The 22,015-nt window shown below is 33.4% G+C and overlaps 1 protein-coding gene across 2 annotated transcripts in view; it reads left to right on the plus strand.

The window, feature by feature from the left end:
* LOC129921690 (uncharacterized) overlaps positions 1–22,015 on the plus strand; it is a 140,931-nt gene that overhangs the window by 100,078 nt on the left and 18,838 nt on the right. For both annotated transcript variants that reach the window (XM_056004109.1, XM_056004108.1), the window contains exons 27-30: positions 1,749–1,794; positions 20,232–20,332; positions 20,573–20,617; positions 20,925–20,969. In XM_056004109.1, coding sequence (XP_055860084.1) covers positions 1,749–1,794; positions 20,232–20,332; positions 20,573–20,617; positions 20,925–20,969 — 237 coding nt within the window. The remainder of the gene's footprint in view (positions 1–1,748; positions 1,795–20,231; positions 20,333–20,572; positions 20,618–20,924; positions 20,970–22,015) is intronic.

Here is a 22,015-nt window from a genome sequence, read left to right on the forward strand (position 1 = left end):
TTTACAAGACACTTAGGTATCCGGCTCCGGCTCCGGCCCCGGCCGAATATCAAATTTTACTATCCGGCCACATCCGGCCCCGGTCGGATATCAAAAAGTACTATCCGGTGCACCCCTACCACAAATACAAAGCTAGGGGTCTATCGATCCGTCATTTTCCCTACGTTGCTCTAAGCCTCAGAAACATAACCAGTGTACAGAAAACATGCCAAGAATTTGAATAACTTCCACATGAAATGTCTGAGAAAAATACTGAATGTTAAATGGCAAGACAAAATACCAGATACTAAAGTCCTAGAAAAAGAGGGTCTGCAAAGCATCCACACAATCCTGATGCAGTCCCAGGTGCGATAGGCAGGACACGTAAGCAGAATAGAAGACCACTGCATCCCTAAACGACTCTTGTATGGCCAATTAAGCAAAGGAAAGCGCTCGCAAGGTGGTCAAAGAAAGCGCTTCAGGGACACTCTCAAAGCTTCTCTGAAGGCGTTCAGCATTGACCCAAGAACCTGGGAGACAGAGACACATGACAGAGCATCATGGCGTCGCGCTGTGAAAACTGGCACACAGGTTTCCGGGGAAAAGACAACCACGCTGGAAGAAGAAAAACACCAGAGAAGAAATGCAAGGCCAACGACACAAGCTCCAGGGTTAGGGAGTAACCTGGAATAACCTGCTCAGCGTGCGGCCGCACATTCCGGGCTTACATTGATCTCACCAGCCACATGAGGAGGCTTAAAACCCCAGTGCTAAGCCCTCAGCCCACTGGATGACAAAGTGGTCATCATTGAACCACGATGGACGAATTGTATATGAACTGAACAAACAAAAGAAGGTGGGGGTTGTTCGTCTCTAAATCTGGAGATATACCCGCACATCTAGAAAGACGTCTGGTCAGCGTGACATAGTTAAGGAACACAACATGTTAACTAGCCAACTCAAAAGTATAAAAAGACAAAATTTTTGATTTGGTTTAGTTATTATTATTGAGAGACCTGATCAAGCATTGTAACCGTTTGTAACGGTAGTCTGTTGGACCGTAGGGGCCTCTTGCAAGGTTTGTCGACCGTGAAAAGTGAAGCTGAGTGTTTAGGTAACGAAAAATCTTTAACTGTAGTCTCTGCTTAATCATATGGTATAAAATTATAATTGTTATAAATGATGTCAGTAAAACTTTGTAATCTTACGAATGAATTAACTTTGTGGCAAGTAGGCTTCCAGAACACTAGCAGATCAAGCACTTACCTTAATAGAATAAAAGATCAAATAGCTGGGAAAATATGCTTTAATTTGTGTATACATTGAAAAATGTATCGATATAGAAGTACTATGATTTGTTGAAGTGCTGCATGGATTTCGACGTAATTCTACTTGCAGAAGATACATACGATTTAAAGATTTTTCGAGAAATAGTATCTCATGTATAATATGCAACTCATAATCGTCTTTGGTACATTAGACCCATTTGAGATTCTTCCCCAACATTACTGTTGCTTTCAAAATTTTGTTGATTATTATTATGACCTTAGCGATCGCAAAAAAACGTTTTTCAAAGTTCTTAAACTATCAATGATCAACTTAGTTGAAAATAAAAGACTGGGTAGTTTAGGATATTATCAAACGAAAAACCTGAAACATTTTGAGAATGAAGTAAAAACGTTTTTGGAGCAAAATAATATGCATTTAAATTTAAATTTTAATTTTGATAAAAAGATATTTGTTTTAATTGACAATAATATTTTTTTCAGAAATCATAGAACAGATGCAAAAAGATATTCAGTGGATAAAACAAAGGTATTTGTTTTATAACATATTTCTTATTATTTCAAAACGTTATCGAAAAAAAATAAACATACACATAGATGAACAATTGCCGTTTAGAATGAAGCATTACTGACCATTTTGTGAAATGTCCCTTTTCGCGTGTTTGCCATAACATGTTACCAGCAACTAAGAGTGAACTCCGGTATTCTAAGGAATTTCCAAAAACATAGGCAACGTGAGAAATGATTTCTACATTTCATTCTTTGCCTATTTAAAGTATAAAATGTTTAGGAATTATTTAAAATCATCGGAACTTCTTCCGACAATGTGTGATATGTGTATTTAAAGTATTTATCAAACAAAAAAAATATCTTACAATCCTATTTTTTTTTTCATTATTCTAAATATGTAGGTCAAATTATTTTAAGTGTTTAATTTAATTCTGACTTAAATGTGCATGCAGGGCCGTCTTTACACATTTCGGGAACCAATTTTATGGATGCTTGCTATGCACCTCTTCTACATTTTGTAAACAATTAAAACAACTACTATTAATTATTACAAAATTTCTTATACCACATGCATAGGTAGTATCTCAAACGCAATAGGTGCCAGTGGGTTTATTTTAATTACATCAGTAATACTATAGACTAAATTTGTCAACCGTTCACAGGCTCTGTTGGCTTAAGATTGGTAAACTAAAGAGGTTATATGCTGCATTCCAAACTGCTCCATCCACTTTATAAATTGTTCCATCCGGAAATGAGATGCGTTGTCCGTCAGCAATATTTTTGGTATCCCATTCTTGGTTATCCACTTTAGGGTTAGGCCATTTATAATGTTCTCAGAGTACATATTCGACAAAGCCATCCTTTTCGGTTATCTGCTAAACATGTTGATTATTGTTAGTATGTATCTGTTATTACTTACCGCTTTAGTCAATGAGCCTATCTTATCTTATCTTATATAATACAGACGTTACTTCAAAAAAGAAGATGGTTACGTCCTACGCGTCATGCATTTAGTCATACATATTAACCAATGACTTAAATTCTGCCAAGTCACTGGTTTTTCTGGCTAGCTCAGGCAACCCATTCCATGCTCTAATAGCACTAGGGAAGAAGGAGTATTTGTACAAATTTGTCCTAGCATATGGGACAGGAATGTGCCTTTATCTTTGTCTCATTTAGAGTATTTTATTTAATTTTGTTTTTGTATTTGAAGATTTAGGTTCAGTGTTTTATGTATAGTAGCTACTTTACTTTTGAGTTTTCTGTCCTGAAGGCTTTCTAAATTTAGTGATTTTACTAAAGGTGTTACTCAGGTTAAGTGTGAATATTCGTTTGTTATGAATCTCACTGCTCTATTTTGTGTCTGTTCCAGTTTCTTAATGTTATCTTGAGTTGAGGGGTCTCAAACGGAGGATGCATATTCTATTATTGGCCTAACCAAGCTTAAATAACATTTTAGTTTTATGTTCTTATTTGATTTATAGAAATTTATTTTAATAAATCATAATGCTTTGTTTGATTTTTTTCTAGTTTTATCAATATGTGGATTCCATGACAGTTTTTCATTTATTATAACACCTAGGTATTTTGGGTTTTTAGTCTGTGTTACTGGTTTGCCATGAATAAGATAAGTGGAATTAATTTGTTTTAGTTTTTTTTGTTACTCTTAACAACTAACATTTTTCAGGGAGAAAGACATGCTCCAATTTGATTCCCATTTCTGTAATTCATCTAATTTTCTTTGTAAAATATCTGTGTCCTGTGTTTTTTTATTGTTCTATATATTATGCAATCGTCTGCAAATAATGACGTCAATGGGTATCTTTCGGAAATGTTCTGTTGGTTATTCATAAACTGCAAAGATGCCTTACCAAGCTTTCCCTTTTTTGACAAATGTCACATGACCCTTGTACTTTCCGATAGTGGTTTTCATGATCGCTCAAAAGAAATGCCTAGACAAGCTTTTGAAGCACTTCATTGTCCCACTGTGTGCCGCCATGTTATTGTCCTGTAAAATTACAAATGCGTCCTGACAATACTTTTGGGCATGTATTCTCAACCTGTAGGTAAAGATTAATTTGAGGAGTAGATTAGCGATTTATTAAAAAAAAGTATAATTATAATTTGAGGATAGATGCTGAAAGCAACTGAATCAAAATAATTTCAAACAGAATGTCACAGCACAACTATTGCAGAATCATAGATATTATTTCAATCGATTCTTTATATGGTGAAGAGTTACAAGAAGCATAGTGTTACAAATGACCAGTGACAGGAAGAGGTTAACGTGTGACCCCGTCGAGATAACACAGCAACGGCAGTTCCCTGGAATGTACATGTATAAACAGAGACAGGATGTGACGTGTCCTCGCATGTTATTCCAAAAGGTACTAGCAATGTCCAGTGATAGATAGAGGTCACAACTTGTGACCCCGGCAAGATGACACTGCAGCCGATGTTTTCTGGAATCTACGTGTATAAACAAAGACAGGATGTGACGTTTCCAGAGGATATTAGCCGTGTTTGTGCAACTTTGGACAAGCGATTAGGGACTCTATATAAGCCAGAGTGTAAATGTTAAAGTCAGTCATATGGAGTCGTGAGTGAGCCGTTACAGTCGATACAGACTATGTAAGACGTGTGCGGCTCTGTGGAAGAGAAATGTGTACGACTCGATGCAAGTTAACTAGGGTAGAGTTAACTGGAGTGGACTACTGTCGTTAAAGTCTATACAGCGTACTACAGTGGACTTGAGCCGTTACAGTCGATACAGTCGATGTAAGACGTGTGCGGCTCTGATTCGGTAGACTTGAGTACGACTTGGTTCAGCTTTGGGAGACTTGGAGCGACACTGGGAAGTGTGTCGTTGGTCTGTTCTGTGGAATACGGCTCGAGGAAAGTTGAGAAGAGATAAATTGCAACGAAGTGAAGAGATGAATTGCAACGAAGTATAGCTAACTGTAAACTGACAGATATTGTACAATCTTCTACGCTACATGTTACAGTAACGAATTGTTAGAGTTAATAGTCATTAAAGTTATATGAAACTGAAAGTTAGTCGTCAAGTTCTTTGCTGTGTTTTTATTTGTGTGCCAACTAATACATCTAGCCAGAAAATTCAGAAATACGTAACAATATTTTTGTATAATAAGCAATCGTGTTATTGAAGGATATATTTTCATATGAAACCGACCGTGAAAATGGACCTCAAACAAAATATCTTTGATAAAAGGAAATATATTGACGATTTCCTATAACATTATTTAACTTCAATAGTTAAAGCAGACATTAAAAAAAAAACAAAAAAAAATTAACACGTCATTTGTAACATAGTTCTCTTTTAAAAGTCAATATGGCCGTACCAATTAAAAGGTCATTTTGGAAAGTAAGCGTATAGAAATGAATAGGATTTTTAAAACGAATTCTTTTTTTTGTATACCTGTTGAATTAAATACTACAGCACCTGATGTATTTTACTAATTCGCTTATTTCTGAAAAAAGAATCGTTCAAAAATATTTTATAGTATCTGCAAAGATGCAGGTCAAATTATTCTTGTTTGTTGGTTAGGAGGAATGAGTCTACCTAAAGTTGCCATAGTCATTAGTCATTTCCACAAAAAAAGCGATGTTAGCCCTTTGAATTTTGTGAATTCCAAAATTTGTTTTCCAAAATTGATGAATCCATAAATGTTTCTGCTAGTTCGAACTCAAGTTAGCTTAGTTAAAGTTCGAAAACGATTTTTTTTTCGTTTTAAGTAAGAGAACAAAATTGAAAGTTGAAGCACTATTTAGCAATAAATGTAAAATTCAGCAAAGAGTTACATTTCCAACATCAAATATTTGCGAAACAGTATTTTTTTTAAACTTGTTAAATACAGAAGTATATTTGAAGCAGAAGATGTCATTTGCTCGGAAGTCTGCAACTGGAGATCACATTTATTGATAAAATATCAATCAGAAAAAGTTCTCCAGACTATCCTAGGTGTTCTCCACTTTCTCAAATCTGAAACATTTACTGAATAAGTCTTTTCTAAGTTGATTGGCGTTTGCGGATCTACCTGGCTGGTAGCGTATTTCTTTTGGAATGTTACAGCGTTGTGTCCGTAGGCATTCAGCAAATCCTTCTTTAGCAATGGTCGCCAGTTGTTAGGCACTCCTGCGGTGTCTTAAACAAACCAAATGGAGGTAATACTCAATGGATTACTTAATCCAGTAACACCGGTGAAAGGTCAAACTTTAAATGTTAGGTCATAGACGCTGCTACTGAATGTAAAAAAGTTTAATAGCACTGAAGGAAGCCGTCGAATGTCAGCTAACTCTAGACGTACATAAAATGATATCTATCTACGTTATCGTGGAAGTAGTCTTGTTTACGCCTGGTTATATTTCTTTCTATCTAAAACCTATTTTTGTTTTTACTAGTCACGTCATTGTATCTAAGTCAAAACGTCCACTATTTCCGAAGTAAATTATTAATTTCTAATAGTGCCTTATGTATAGTTAACCATTTTTTATAGCGTCGATCCTCTTCTAGTATGATGGGCTTAGTGTTGGGCGGCGCAATGTTTTGTATAAGGCATAGTTTGTGAACCACAATAGTAACATATTTATATAATATACTTTTATAGCGCTTCCCTCGGTAATGTGGATATGTCTGTAGGGTGAGATAGTGGTTATTGCATCTACTGCCCTGCCCATCATAACTCTTTGAGTAAGGGGAGGAAGTAAACTATTTTCGAACAAAATTAGATGAATATCTATATAATACTAGCCTGACATTACCCGCGGCCTGCGGGTCTAAGTTTGTGTTTACTAATCTAGTGTATTGGATTTAGGAGTAAGTTAAACTTAGCTAATGATCTTTTCATGTTTTTTCTCTTTCGCTACGAAAATAAAATTAGTTTTGCGAAAATGGGTTAACACGAAGCCGATACATTCATATCTATTAAAAACGAAAAGAGCGATAGCTTTGTTAAATGAATTGGGATTATAAAGTGAACAATTAAACGAAATAATTTTTAGTACCAATTCATGAATGAATATCTTATCTTATCTTATATATCTTATATAATACAGACGTTACTCCAAAAAAGAAGATGATTACGTCCTACGCGTCATGCATTCAGTCATGCATATTAACCAATGACTTAAATTCTGCCAAGTCACTGGTTTTCCTGGCTAGCTCAGGCAACCCATTCCATGCTCTAATAGCACTAGGGAAGAAGGAGTATTTGTACAACTTTGTCCTAGCATATGGGACAGGAATGTGCCTTTATCTTTGTCTCATTTAGAGTATTTTATTTAATTTTGTTTTTGCATTTGAAGATTATGGTTCAGTGTTTTATGTATAGTAGCTACTTTACTTTTGAGTTTTCTGTCCTGAAGGCTTTCTAAATTTAGTGATTTTACTAAAGGTGTTACTCTAGTCAAATGTCAATATTCGTTTGTTATGAATCTCACTGCTCTATTTTGTGTCTGTTCTAGTTTCTTAATGTTTTCTTGAGTTGAGAGGTCCCAAACGGAGGATGCATATTCTATTATTGGCCTAACCAAGGTTAAGTAACATTTTAGTTTTATGTTCTTATTTGATTTATAGAAATTTCTTTTAATAAATCCTAATGCTTTGTTTGATTTTTTTGTAGTTTCATCAATATGTGGATTCCATGATAGTTTTTCATTTATTATAACACCTAGGTATTTTGCGTTTTTAGTCTGTGATACTGGTTTGCCATGAATAAGATAAGTGGAATTAATTTGTTTAAGTTTTTTTGTTACTCTTAACAACTGACATTTTTCTGGGTGGAAAGACATGCTCCAATTTGATTCCCATTTCTGTAATTCATCTAATTCTCTTTGTAAAATATATGTGTCTTGTGTTGTTTTTATTGTTCTATATATTATGCAATCGTCTGCAAATAATCTGACTTTTGTTCCTGAACTAATGCAATTTGGTAAATCATTTATGTAAATTAAAAATAGTAGTGGACCCAAGACTGTACCTTGAGGTTAACCTGAGTTTACTGTTATCGGTGTTGATTTAGAGCCATTTATTATTACAGTTTGTTCTCTCCCTATCAGAAAGTCTTTAATCCACTGATGCAGTGGACCATTAATGCCGAAATATTTTAATTTTTTAAGCAAACTATGGTGGTGAACTTTGTCAAAAGCCTTAGAAAAACATAGTAAGATAGCATCTATTTGTTCACTATTATCTAAACCTTTTGAAAAATCATCAATTAGTCCTATTAGTTGTGTTTCACATGATCTATATTTCCTAAAGCCATGTTGGTATGGTGTGAGGACATTATGTTTGTCTAAGTGGTTTATTATGTTGCTACATATTATGTGTTCTAGGATTTTACATGTGATGCTGGTAAGTGATACTGGTCTGTAGTTCCCTGGGTCAGATTTTTCTCCTTTTTTAAATAGGGGGGTGACATTAGCTTCTTTCCAGTCCTTTGGTACTCTGCCCTGGTTAAGTTAAGCCTGAAAGAGTATTTTGAACACTGGGGTTAGCTCATTGCTTAGTTCTTTGAGTAATCTAGCTGGAATACCATCAGGTCCAGAAGCTTTATTTGGTTTGGTGTTGGCTAATAGTTTTTGAATTCCATTTTCTTGTACTACTATATCTTCTATGTTGTCTACTTGGTTCAAATTCAGTAATATGTCTTTGTCTCCTGGGGCTGAGAATGCTGATGCAAAGTATTTGTTTAGAATGTTTGCTTTAGTTTCATTATCATTATGTATTATGTTATGTTCATCTTTTAATGGCGCTACGCCTGTTGTTTCCATTTTCTTAGACTTAATGTATGACCATATGTTTTTGTTGTTATCTTTAGATATTACATTGTTTATGTATTCACTCTGCAGCTGTCTGCTTACTTTTTGGGTTAAGTGTTTAATTTTTATATACGTTTTGTAAACTCTTTCTGCATTAGTTTCTTTAAATTTTCTATATAGTTTTTCCTTCTGTTTACAAAGCTTCTTTAGTCTATTATTAAACCAGCATTTATTTATTTTGTTTGATGTGTATTTAGTTGGTATATGATTTTCTATTATGCTTTTAAAATGGTTTTTAATGAAATTCCAGAGGTCATCGACTGGTTGGTTAATGTCTTTTTCTAATAAGAATGTTTGTTGAAAGTTTAGTGCAGCTTGGTGTAGTTGTGTTAGGTTACATTTATTCCAGAGTAAGATTTTTCTTTTGGGTTTTGTATTGGCTACTGCTTTTATCTGACTGTGTATTTTTATGATCTCATGGTCTGATAGACCAGGGATAATTTCATAATCAACTACTAATCCAGGTCTGTTGGTTAAGAAGAGATCTAATGTGTTGTTTAATCTAGTTGGCTTTTTAATGATTTGATCTAAACTTAGGTTGTGTAAAGTTTCTATGAAAAGCTCATTTATGTCCTTAAGGTTTTGGTGTTTATCTATGGTTAGTGTTTTCCAATTTATATCAGGTAGGTTGAAATCACCCATAATAGCTAATAGGCTTAAATCCATTTTTTTCAAATTAAAACATTTGCACGTAGGCCTACATATATTTGTTTACAATTTGAGATGAATAGACTTAATTTCGTATGTTCATGTGTTAAAGTATAAAGTAGATCTTTAGGTAGACATAGATCTAAATCTACACTAATCTAGAGTTAAAAAATGGCTTTTATAGAGTTCATTCTGTGTTGCGCATGCGTGACCTTTTTTCATGAATGAATATAGGCCTATCTCAACACGGCTACGCAGCTTTAGCGAACAGCGAACGAATGTAGTAAAAATGCTTTAAAAAAACAAATTTGAATGTTAATTTGATTAAAATATGAAATGAATAGACAATAATTAGTATGTTTATGTGTTAAAGCATAAAACTATCTTTGCGAAAAAAAGTTTTATCATCTTAGAGTTCAATAAGAGTTTTAGACCTAGGCCTAGGAATAGACTCAGTCTCAGTAGAGATGTGTTAATGTGTAACCATTTGCCTTGGTAATGTCTAATGAAAGAATGTTCGCCAGGAAATCTGTAGTCACAGATATCAGGAACTAATTTATGTAAAAAATGCTTTTGAATAATCTAGTGGATTGGATTTACATGTATGTTAAACTTAGCTAATGATCCTTTCACGTTATTTCTCTTTCGCTACGAAAATAAAATTAGTTTTGCGAAAATGGGTTTACCCGAAGTCGATATATTCTTATCTATTAAAAACGAAAAGAGCGATAGCTTTGTTAAATAAATGGATTATATAAGTGACCAATTAAACGAAATTATTTTTAGTTCGTGATTCATGAATGAATATAGATCTAGGCCTATCTCAACTCGGCTTCGCAGCTTTTGTAGACGAATGTAGCTTTAGAAAACCAAATTTGAATGTTTATTTGATCAAAATATTAAATGAATGGACTTTAATTAATATGTTTATGTGTTAAAGTATAAAACTATCTGTGCTAAGAGAAGTTTTATCATCTTAGAGTTGAATTAGAGTTTTAGATCTAGGGATGAGATTATAAAGTAAACAATTAAACTAATTAATATTTAGTACGCGATTCATTACGGTATTGTCTAATGAAAGAATGTTTGTCAGGAAATCTGTAGTCACAGATATAAGGAACTAATTTATGTAAAAAATGCTTTTGAAACACAAAATTGAAGGTTAATTTTATTATATAATGAAATCAATGGATCTTCTTTTGTATTTTCATGTGTCAAAGTAAAAAACTATCAGCGCAAAGTGTATTTCTTAAAATTTAGATCTAGGTCTAAATCCTTTCTATCTTTTCTAATGTCGACATTGTAGACATGGCCTAGATCCATAAAATACTATAGCTGTAATAGAGTAGGACAACTATATTTTTTTTAGGGTCTTAAGTTTGTTTTAGGGCTACAATACATACACTACGGTCTAAGTTGGTATCCAAGGAACATTCCTGCCTAGTTTTATCAAGATTGGTCAAGCGGTTTTGATGTCTATAAGTAACATATAGATATAGATAAACTATTTATTGATTTTTGAACCCGTTATGGTATGTTGGTTGATTGTTTGGCGGCGATTACATCAACAGCCGTTACCAGTCATAACTTTTGAGTGCGAAGGCGGTTAAATTTTTTTTTCTAGAAAGCATAGTTTATGAAAAAATTAAATATAACGTATAATGTAAATTTTAAATATTATATCGCTTCCCCCTGAAATAACGATCGATTATTTGAGCTGGGGTTTATTTTCTAGCTTATCCCATCCTTACCATTTGAGTGAGGGTAAGATCCAATTTTTGTGAACATATTAGTTGAATATCTAATAAAAGCTACTTTTTGATATTTGAACCCATTTCTATATTGTGTCGCATCACAATTGAATATATGAATTAAAATAAAAGAGTGTAGTCTGGTACCATGTGGGGGGTGTAATAGATGCAATCGACTCCCCTACTCCTACAAATCAATTTTTTTTTTATTTTAGTAAAAAAATATTTTTTATTTTTTAGAAAAATATTTGACATATATAAGCTACATATAAAATTCTTATATCGAGTCGCACCACGCTTCTTCTTTAATGATAAATGCAAACATTAGCAATAATTATAAAATAAAGAGGGCAGTAAATTATGGCGCAATAATCAAAAAATATAGTTGCGCATTAATTTGTCATAACCATCTCCAGAAAAACTTTCTCCATTACTTTTCGTGTTATTTATGTTTAGAGGTTTGAATTCTCTATAAAAAGTCAAATTTAGAAACAGGCGTATTAAACAAAATTAATCATTTAAATATAAGCGTCCTTTTAATATTGTGACGTATTTCTGAATCTTCTGGCTAAATGTACTAGTAGGCACACAAATAAAAACACTGCAAAGAACTTGACGACTCAAACTTTCAGCTTTATATAACTTTATTGAATAATAACTTTAACAATTCGTCACTGTAACATGTAGCGTATACGTCTTACATCGACTGTATCGACTGTAACGGCTCAAGTCCACTCTCTTCTACTGTCTCGCACAGTAGAAAACAGTAACGACGACTGTACTGACTCTTTTCACATCAACTCTCTGGTTTATATAGAGTCCCTAATCGCTTCTCTATTGTTGCAAAAACACTGCTGGTATCCTCTGGAACAACATGGGAGGAAACATCACATCATGTTGTTGTTTATACATGTCGATTCCAGAGAAAACCTGCTGCAGTGTCATCTCGCTGAGGTCACACGTAGTGACCTCTAACTGTCACTGTTCATTTGTAACACTGCCTCCTTCGTAGATCTGTTCGTCCTCTGGAACAACACGTGAGGGCACGTCACATCCTGACTTTGTTTACAGACATAGATTCCAGAGAACACATCTCGCCGGGGTGACACATAGTGACCTCTACCTGTCACTGTACATTCGTAACAATATATATATATATATAACTTATAAATATATATATATATATTAGTGTTTCTGCCGGAACAGTAAAAAAAAATTGTGAAAATTTCGCGGCACACTTGATTTCAGTCAGTGCTGAAAATCCAAACTCACAAAACAATGAAGATATAAACCTTTTTGCAGGATATATCTAGATCTATGTCTACCTTCAGATCTACTATACACTACAATACATGAAATATATGTAGGTCTACAAGCAAATGTTTTAATTTGACAAAATGGATTTAAGTAGATAAGCTATTTTGATTTGATGGCTTCATTCATACTATTTTTACAATTTTAAGCCGTTTTGAACGTTATGGTTTTTTATTAGTGTATTTTAAGTTTTAAATTTTATAGAACTACCTAAACCTACAGTAGATCTAGAATTCTATATATAATCTAGAATTTTGATATAGGATCTAGATCTGGGGTCTTAAACACGTGGCCCGTGGTCACCTCGGCAAATTCGAAAAAAATAGATATAATTTAAAATGACCACATATAAGCCGTGAAATGATGTACAGCTGCATAAATCAGTAAATGAAGTGTCCGTCAACCGCAAGCAAAGATTCTGTGAAGGCAAGCTTTGCTGTTAGCGAAATAATAGTAGAGGCATTATGACCATTCACTGAAGGCCAGTTTTTAAAAGAGTGTATGCTACAGGCGTGAGAAATTATCTGCCCCGAGAAAAAGGAACTCTTCGAAGGCATACGTTTGTCTGCAAACACTGTTGCAAGCAGGATCACCGAGTCAGCGACAAATGTTCAACAGCAACTGATTGCCGCTGCAAAAGACTTTGTAGCACATTCCATTGCACTGGACGAGTCTACTAGCGTAACAGACACCGCATACTGTGTCGTATTCATTAGTTGGGTAGACGAAAACTTGAACATTGTTGAAGAGCTATTGGACTTATAACTTATGAAAGGAACGACGACTGGACGCGACGTGTTTCAAGAACTGGAAGCTTGTATTGACAGGTGTAGACTTTTAGTGGCTACGGACGGTGCACCAGCAATGTGTTTAGAAAAGGTTGGTTTTGTTTGATAAATGGTAGAGAAACTATTTCAGCTCAGCTTGGCGTGACCTTTTGCAGCCATACACTGCATTCTGCACCAAGAGGCACTCTGTGGCAAAAGTCTACAAATGAAGAACGTGATGGATGTTGTCGTGAAGACGGTGAACTTCATACATGCACGGAGTCTCAACCACAGACAGTTTGTGTCATTTCTAGCTGATTTAGAAACGATATACGGAGAGTTGCTTTATCATACGGAAGTCAGATGGTTGAATCGTGGAAATATGCTGCAGGGATTTTTTTAACTGAGACGGGGAACAGCATTGTTCATGGCAATGAAAGACGGAGACATACCTCAGCTTAGTGATCCAAAGTTTTGTCGGATCTTGCTTTTCTTACTGACATCACGCAACATCTTAATGCACTCAATTCACAACTACAGGGCACAAAGCAGCTGATAACAGTGATATTTCTCCGCATCAAATCATTCAGATGCAAGCTGACTTTGTGGGCCACCTGGCTCATTTGTCTTTTCTAAAGAGAATTACGGTTGAACCACAGGACCTGAAAGACTACGTAGACATCCTCTCCAGACTACTGGAAGATTTTGAATACCATATTTTAGCAATTCACTGCTCTCGAACCAGTTTTTCCTTGTTGCCACTCCGTTGGCAGTTGACTTGAAAAACGTTCTAGAGGAAGTCCGGATGGAACTACTAAACCTGCAGTGTGACACTGTTCTAAATCAAAAATACGCTGATGTTGGTGTTCCAGATTTCTACCAGTTTCTTCACAGAGAGAAGTTTCCAAACTTATATGCGCACATGGTAGAATTCTAGCGATGTTCGGAAGTACGTACGTTTGTGTCAGGACTGAGTTCTGGTCAGCCTGGGTCTCCTGTTAACTGTAGAAAAGAAAGGGGGCAATTCAGGTTTTTAACTTTAAAACTGTTATTGTTTTGGAATGCAACTCATAATAAGGCAGTGTGGTTTTGTTCCTAGCCCAGGACAGTTGGACTTTTGGATATAGATATTTTCGAAGTGTAGACTCCAATTATTTTTCTGTGTTGTCGCTATTCAGTCTATGGAATATTAAGCTGTTATATTTTTATTTGATACTGGATATTTCAAATGTCTGAACTGATTCTGTATTATGGTACAGACTATGTAATAAACATGTTATATGTCTGTGAATTGGCATTCTAAATCTTTATTCTGTCATTGTATGTGTCGTTATGGTATTGCCCATGACTTTGGTACATTTAGTCATCAGCGTTGGTATACACATATATATATTAGAAAGGAAATGAGTCTTGACAGCTTGTGAACCTTGTTTTTAATGATTTAACTGTATAGAATTTAGCCCTTGTTATGTAAAGGGAGAGCGATCCTTAAAGGATTTCGGGCATGACATGGCCTAAATTGTGCCTATGTGCCTAAACTCAAAACTCAAACTCAAACACCAGAATAAAAATCAACAAAATAACATTACGATCAAGACTGACTGATAAGCTTCTGAGAGCCTAACGTCGATGGTCTGGTCTCTGCCAAACGCACTCAGCTAAATGGACAGAAAAAATGAGTGACGAGCCATCTGCAGTAGGCCTGGTAATTATAGTTAAACTACAGTTTCTGCTTTTTTATTGGTGACAGAGACAACGTCAACTTATTTTAGTAAACTAAACTGCCGTGCATGTAATAAACTACACTAAATGTAATTAATAATTATAAAAACTTTATTTTAGCATTTAACTGCAGTGACAGTAGTGTCTCTTTTTGTGGTGCGGCCCGCTGAATGGTTGTTACTTTCCACTATGGCCCACATGCTGATATGAGTTTGAGACCCCTGATCTAGATCTAGATCAGAATTCGCAAGACTTTACAACATGAATTTTAAACTTACTACATCTAGGCCAATAGTATGATCAGGAATAGTATACATTTTGGTACTGGATTAAGGTATACTTGATCAATGATGTACGCATCCAATTTACTTCGTAATGTGATACTACTGCTTACAAAATAAATAAATTTACTCCTCTGACACACACACACACACACACATATATATATATATATATATATATATATATATATATATTCAGTCTTAATAAGACTTTCAAATTAATAAGAACGATATGTCAAAACTGCGTGTTATAAAAGTAGTTCGTTTTTTTTAAATTTACAACTAAAGAGAGGTTCGTATAAAAAAATTCTCTTTTAAAAAGAAATTTGATCAATATTCCATTCAATAAATAAGTTAATAAATAGAAAATACATTTTATAGTGATCCATTGATACTTTTTTTCATTGTGACCGTGTATGCAAATTTATTGTACTAATGCACTAATCCATGAATGAAGCTTAAGTTATTAATGACTAATAATAATATCTCGAACACTAAAATGGTGGTAAAAGGTGAGTTAGTTACCCGCCTGAGGCTTAGTGAACGCAAACATGAAAAAGAAACAATAAATAAATATACAATCTTCCATCTTCGCTAGCGTTGACTTGAGTAACCTGAGAAGGACTTAACCTTCAAGTTTAAATATATCAAGTTTAGTGGCCCCAAAAAAGGAGTTTTGTGTGGAATGTATGTCCGTCTGTCCATCTGTTTGTCCGTCCCGTTTAGATCACGTAAACTAAAAAAGAAAGTGAAAATCTGACACCATAATACTTTAGATTAATAATCACTAAATACACAATAGCTGAACACAGAACTAGATCTACCTTTGTCAACACTAAACTTAAAAAGGAAACAACAGTCATAATCTTCACACTTTAGAACAATGCAACTTCAAAAATAACCTAACATACACATCCATAACATTAAAGAAGATTACCCCTTAGGCAACAAAGACGCATCATGGCACTGTGTACCGTGTGGGTTACCTCAGTTTACATCAAGACTGTTTGATTCCTTTGATGCAGACACTTCTAACCCATACAACATCCTAAACACCATCCCAAACCAAACTCACCAACCACTAGCCAGATCCACTCCTGTTAAACCTAAATCTACTAAAATTAATACAACAGCCTCACTAAACAAACCTACTAAAGAAGTAATACCAAAATACATTAAAACCTTAGTAATAAATTTTCAAAGCATTAGGAACAAAACAGCAGACTTAGAAATTTTATTAGAATGTGAGAAACCAGACATAATTGCAGGAACAGAAACTTGGCTACATCCTGAAATTTATAATGCAGAAATTTTCAATAGTAATTATGAAATTTTTAGAAAAGATAGGGCTGATAATCATGGAGGAGTTCTTTTAGCAATAAAAAACACTCTTATAGCAGAAGAAATTACCTTACCTAACTCAAAAAATGTAGAATCAACATTTTGTAAAATTAATACCACCTCAACATCCCTAATAATAGGCACCATTTACAGACCACCAAATTCTAGTTTATAATACATGCAGGAACTATGTAATCAGATTACTACACTTAAAGAGACAAATAAAAATGCAGTTTTTTTTATTATGGCTGATTTCAACCTACCTGATATAAATTGGAAAACAATAACCATAGATAAACACCTAAACCTTAAGGACATAAATGAGCTTTTCATGGAAATTTTACACAACCTAAGTTTAGATCAAATCATTAAAAAGCCAACTAGATTAAACAACACATAAGATCTCTTCTTAACCAACAGACCTGGATTAGTAGTTGATTATGAAATTATCCCTGGTCTATCAGACCATGAGATCATAAATATACACAGTCAGATAAAAGCAGCAGCCAATACAAAACCCAAAAGAAAAATCTTACTCTGGAATAAATGTAACCTGGCACAACTACACCAAGCTGCATTAAACTTTCAACGAACATTCTTATTAGAAAAAGACATTAACCAACCAGTCGATGACCTCTGGAATTTCATTAAAAACCATCTGAAGAGCATTATAGAAAATCATATACCAACTAAATACACATCAAACAAAATAAATAAATGCTGGTTTAATAATAGACTAAAGAAGCTTTGTAAACAGAAGGAAAACCTATATAGAAAATTTAAAGAAACTAATGCAGAAAGAGTTTACAAAAAGTATATAAAAATTAAACACTTAACCCAAAAAGTAAGCAGACAGCTGCAGAGTGAATACATAAACAATGTAATATCTAAAGATAACAACAAAAAACCTATAGTCATACATTAAATCTAAGAAAATGGAAACAACAGGCATAGCGCCATTAAAAGATGAACATAACATAAAACATAATGATAATGAAACTAAAGCAAACATCCTAAACAAATACTTTGCATCAGCATTCTCAGCCCCAGGAGACAAAGACATATTACTGAATTTGATCCAAGTAAACAACATAGAAGATATAGTAGTACAAGAAAATGGAAACTATTAGCCAACACCAAACCAAATAAAGCTTCTGGACCTGATGGTATTCCAGCTAGATTACTCAAAGAACTAAACAATGAGCTAGCCCCAGTGTTCAAAATACTATTTCAGGCTTCACTTAACAAGGGCAGAGTACCAAAGGACTGGAAAGAAGCTAATGTCACACCCCTATTTAAAAAAGGAGAAAAATCTGACTCAGGAAACTACAGACCAGTATCACTTACCAGCATCACATGTAAAATCCTAGAACACATAATATGTAGCAACATCATAAACCACTTAGACAAACATAATGTCCTCACACCATACCAACATGGCTTTAGGAAATATAGATCCTGTGAAACACAACTGATAGGACTAATTGATGATTTTTCAAAAGGTTTAGATAATAGTGAACAAATAGATGCTATCTTACTAGATTTTTCTAAGGCTTTTGACAAAGTCCACCACCATAGTTTGCTTAAAAAATTAAAATATTTCGGCATTAATGGTTCACTGCATCAGTGGATTAAAGATTTTCTGATAGGGAGAGAACAAACAGTAATAATAAATGGCTCTAAAGCAACACCAATAACAGTAAACTCAGGTGTACCTCAAGGAACAGTCTTGGGTCCACTACTATTTTTAATTTACATAAATGATTTACCAAATTGCCTTACTTCAGGAACAAACGTCAGATTATTTGCAGACGATTGCATAATATATAGAACAATAAAAACAACACAAGACACAGATATTTTACAAAGAGAATTAGATGAATTACAGAAATGGGAATCAAATTGGAGCATGTCTTTCCACCCAGAAAAATGTCAGTTGTTAAGAGTAACAAAAAAACTAAAACAAATTAATTCCACTTATCTTATTCATGGCAAACCAGTAACACAGACTAAAAACGCAAAATACCTAGGTGTTATAATAAATGAAAAACTGTCATGGAATCCACATATTGATAAAACTACAAAAAAAATCAAACAAAGCATTAGGATTTATTAAAATAAATTTCTATAAATCAAATAAGAACATAAAACTAAAATGTTAATTAACCTTGGTTAGGCAAATAATAGAATATGCATCCTCCGTTTGGGACCCCTCAACTCAAGAAAACATTAAAAAACTGGAACAGACACAATATAGAGCAGTGAGATTCATAACAAACGAATATTTACATTTGACTAGAGTAACACCTTTAGTAAAATCACTAAATTTAGAAAGCCTTTAGGACAGAAGGCTCAAAAGTAAAGTAGCAATCATACATAAAACACTGAACCATAATCTTCAAATACAAAAACAAAATTTAATAAAATACTCTGAAAGACACAAAGATAAAGGCACATTCCTCGTCCCATATGCTAGGACAAATTTCTACAAACACTCCTTCTTCCCTAGTGCTATTAGAGCATAGAATGGGTTGCCTGAGTTATTCAGGAAAACCAGTGACTTGGCTGAATTTAAGTCATTGGTTAATATGTATGACTGAATGCATGACGCGTAGGACGTAATCATCTTCTTTGTTGAAGTAACGTCTGTATTATATAAGATAAGATAAGATTATCCGAATATTTCTTTCAATGGCTACTTTTTTGGAGATGACTATTTACCATATTTTAACATATTTATAACAATGGTTTTAGATGTTTTGTCAAAAATAAATATTTCATTGGCATTGCAAAGTTATACTAACTACTACATTTACATAAAAAAAAATTGAAGAGAAGGAATCTATTTAGTATGCATATAAGTTGGACTTAATTTAAAACAACAATTAATAAGCATTTTTTTCTATAATCACATTAGCTGCAGTGATCCAGCAACCAAATAGTACATTTAACTTTTTTTTAACGGAAATAGTTTTTTAAAAATGTTCACTGAGCTCAAAAATACTCAGTTGGACAAATTCAACTTATACCACCATATTTGTCAAGTACTATTTTTTCCATGTCTTCAAGATACCAAACAAATAATTAATTACCAATACTTCATAAACTAATTGGTTGAATTCTTGTTTTCCTTCTTGTCTTTTCAAGTGAAAAAATAATTGTGAAAATTTTCAGCTTAATCCGAGATGGGTTGTGGTAGAAATAATATGAGAAAATGTTTACCATATAGACTAATAGACAGAGTGAGTCGATAAAACTTTTTAATATAAAAGAATTGTGTAACCCAACACAATTCCATTCTCTTAAGGCTACTAGATCTACCCAAAAAAGTAAAATAGATGTCACACCTCTGCCCATGAAAGAAAAACTGATGTTCTTTTTGTAGAAATATGTAGATATAGAAGTGTATAGATGTAGAATATAGTAAAATAAAAGAAAATGTTAAATAAATTGATATACATTTATCTACCTCCCGCTCTCTTACTTTTCTTTAATATATAGATATTTACCATTCTATCTATCTATCTATCTAACTAACTATCTATCTATCTATTTATCTATCTATCTATCTATCTATCTATCTATCTATCTATCTATCTATCTATCTCTGTCTGTCTGTCTGTCTGTCTGTCTGTCTGTCTGTCTGTCTGTCTGTCTATCTATCTATCTATCTATCTATCTATCTATCTATCTATCTATCTATCTATCTATCTATCTATCTTTCTATCTTTCTATCTTTCCCTATCTCTCTCTCTCTATATATATACTAATACACTCTTGTCACCGATAAAGATTTAGAACTTTAGCTATGAAACCTATCAACGACAGTATTAAGTCATCAGACAGTGAAACAGTAAACGATTCTATAACTCTAGAAGAAAACTCTAAATCAGGTTAGTGTAATTAAATATTATAACATATCAATATCAATTTTATTTTCAACATCCTTTATTATTTATCATCTCCTTTGTTAAAATTTTACTTGATAACATTTAAAATATTTTTTATTATGTAAAAAAAATGCATTTAATAATGGTCACCTTGTCACAATAAGAGCTAGGAATGACCAAAATACTTATTGTTTTTACTTGCTCAAAAATAGCGAATCGTATAATTTATTTTTTTTTAATCAGAAAACTCAGAGTCTAGTAAAGAAGAGGTAGAACCATCAACATCAGGTAGGTGACATATTTAAAATGTATAGATATCTCGTTCTACACCTTAACGAATGAATCTGCATGAACAACACAGTTCGGTACTTCAGTTACCCTCCTATTAGAAACATTTTTGGTTTGGCAAATCTATATCTGGACTTTTCCTTTAGACTTATAAAAAAAATATCTTTGCATAAACACAAATATTGGCGATTTAAATTTCCACTTTCTCTCTCTTTTTGTTTTTGTTTTGTTAAACAATGTACTATCGATTTAATACTTATACTTTTTTTTTGCTTTTCATTTGTTTTTTTTTTATGGAAAACTTTAGTGTCTAGATCGATCAGTATAGGCCCGGAAGAGGGATCAGATTCAGGTATGTGTTCATGTCAGATTTGAATGTATCAATTTCTATATGTACATTTTTTGTTTAAACATGTGTTGTTTTTTAAATAAATAGCTGATATCCTTGCTTAAAAAAATATATTATTTACATTTATTTAATGAATGAACCTGTATGGACTACATAATTTAAAACCCCAGTTCTCCCCCCCCCCCTTACAAATAGTCTGAAATTGTTCGACAGATTTATAATTAATAATTTCGCTTACACAATGGACTTTTCTTTTGTCTGGCCTAGTTATCCAATGCGGTGTAGAACATATTTAAACCGTTCTTATGAGTAGAGATACTTCTCGTGTTTTATTATTATTTTAATCGTTTTGTATTTACAATTTCTTTGAGAATTATGCTCCAAAAAATGCTCATTTAAGTATATTTTTTTAAATGTTTATTTTATAGGACTATTTTGAGCTTATTATCTCTATCAGAACTAGTAATAAATGAAGTAATGTGAACGTTTTTTAGCATTAGTGTCCTTCAACAGGGGGCTGATTTCCTGCTTTCAGAATTCATTTAATAAGACATGTGTTTGCATATGTGATAGATTTATGCTTCTTTGTCTGTGCTACTAATGTCAATTATATTTAAGTTTTGCTATTTTGCAAACATTGTGAAACATTAAACATCTAACTGAAAATTACAGCAAAAACCTGTTTTTATGTATTCACTTTAATTAGCAACATGAACTGTCACATTTTGCAATGTGTTTCCGGAGGAAAAAAAATAACTAACATTCTCTGTAGAAATATTTTTAATAAGGATTTTTGTGTAGGACAATCTAAAACCAATTCGAGGCTTTTATTTTGTAAATTAAATCTATTATCTTTATTATTTTGATTATCTTTAATAAGTAGTGCACCAGTCAATCTACTTCTGGCATAGCTTTTATCAAGCTGTTTACAAATATACGGACCAACGACCGCCTTCCCCGCTTCACTCCAGGTCCCCACTACAGTCTTTAGAAAGCACAAAAGACGGCTTTTTTGTTTTCAACAATTCTGACTCTTTATAACCACTTGA

This window comes from Biomphalaria glabrata, chromosome 11 (genome assembly GCF_947242115.1).
Source record: "Biomphalaria glabrata chromosome 11, xgBioGlab47.1, whole genome shotgun sequence".
NCBI classification, from domain to species: Eukaryota; Metazoa; Mollusca; class Gastropoda; family Planorbidae; genus Biomphalaria; species Biomphalaria glabrata.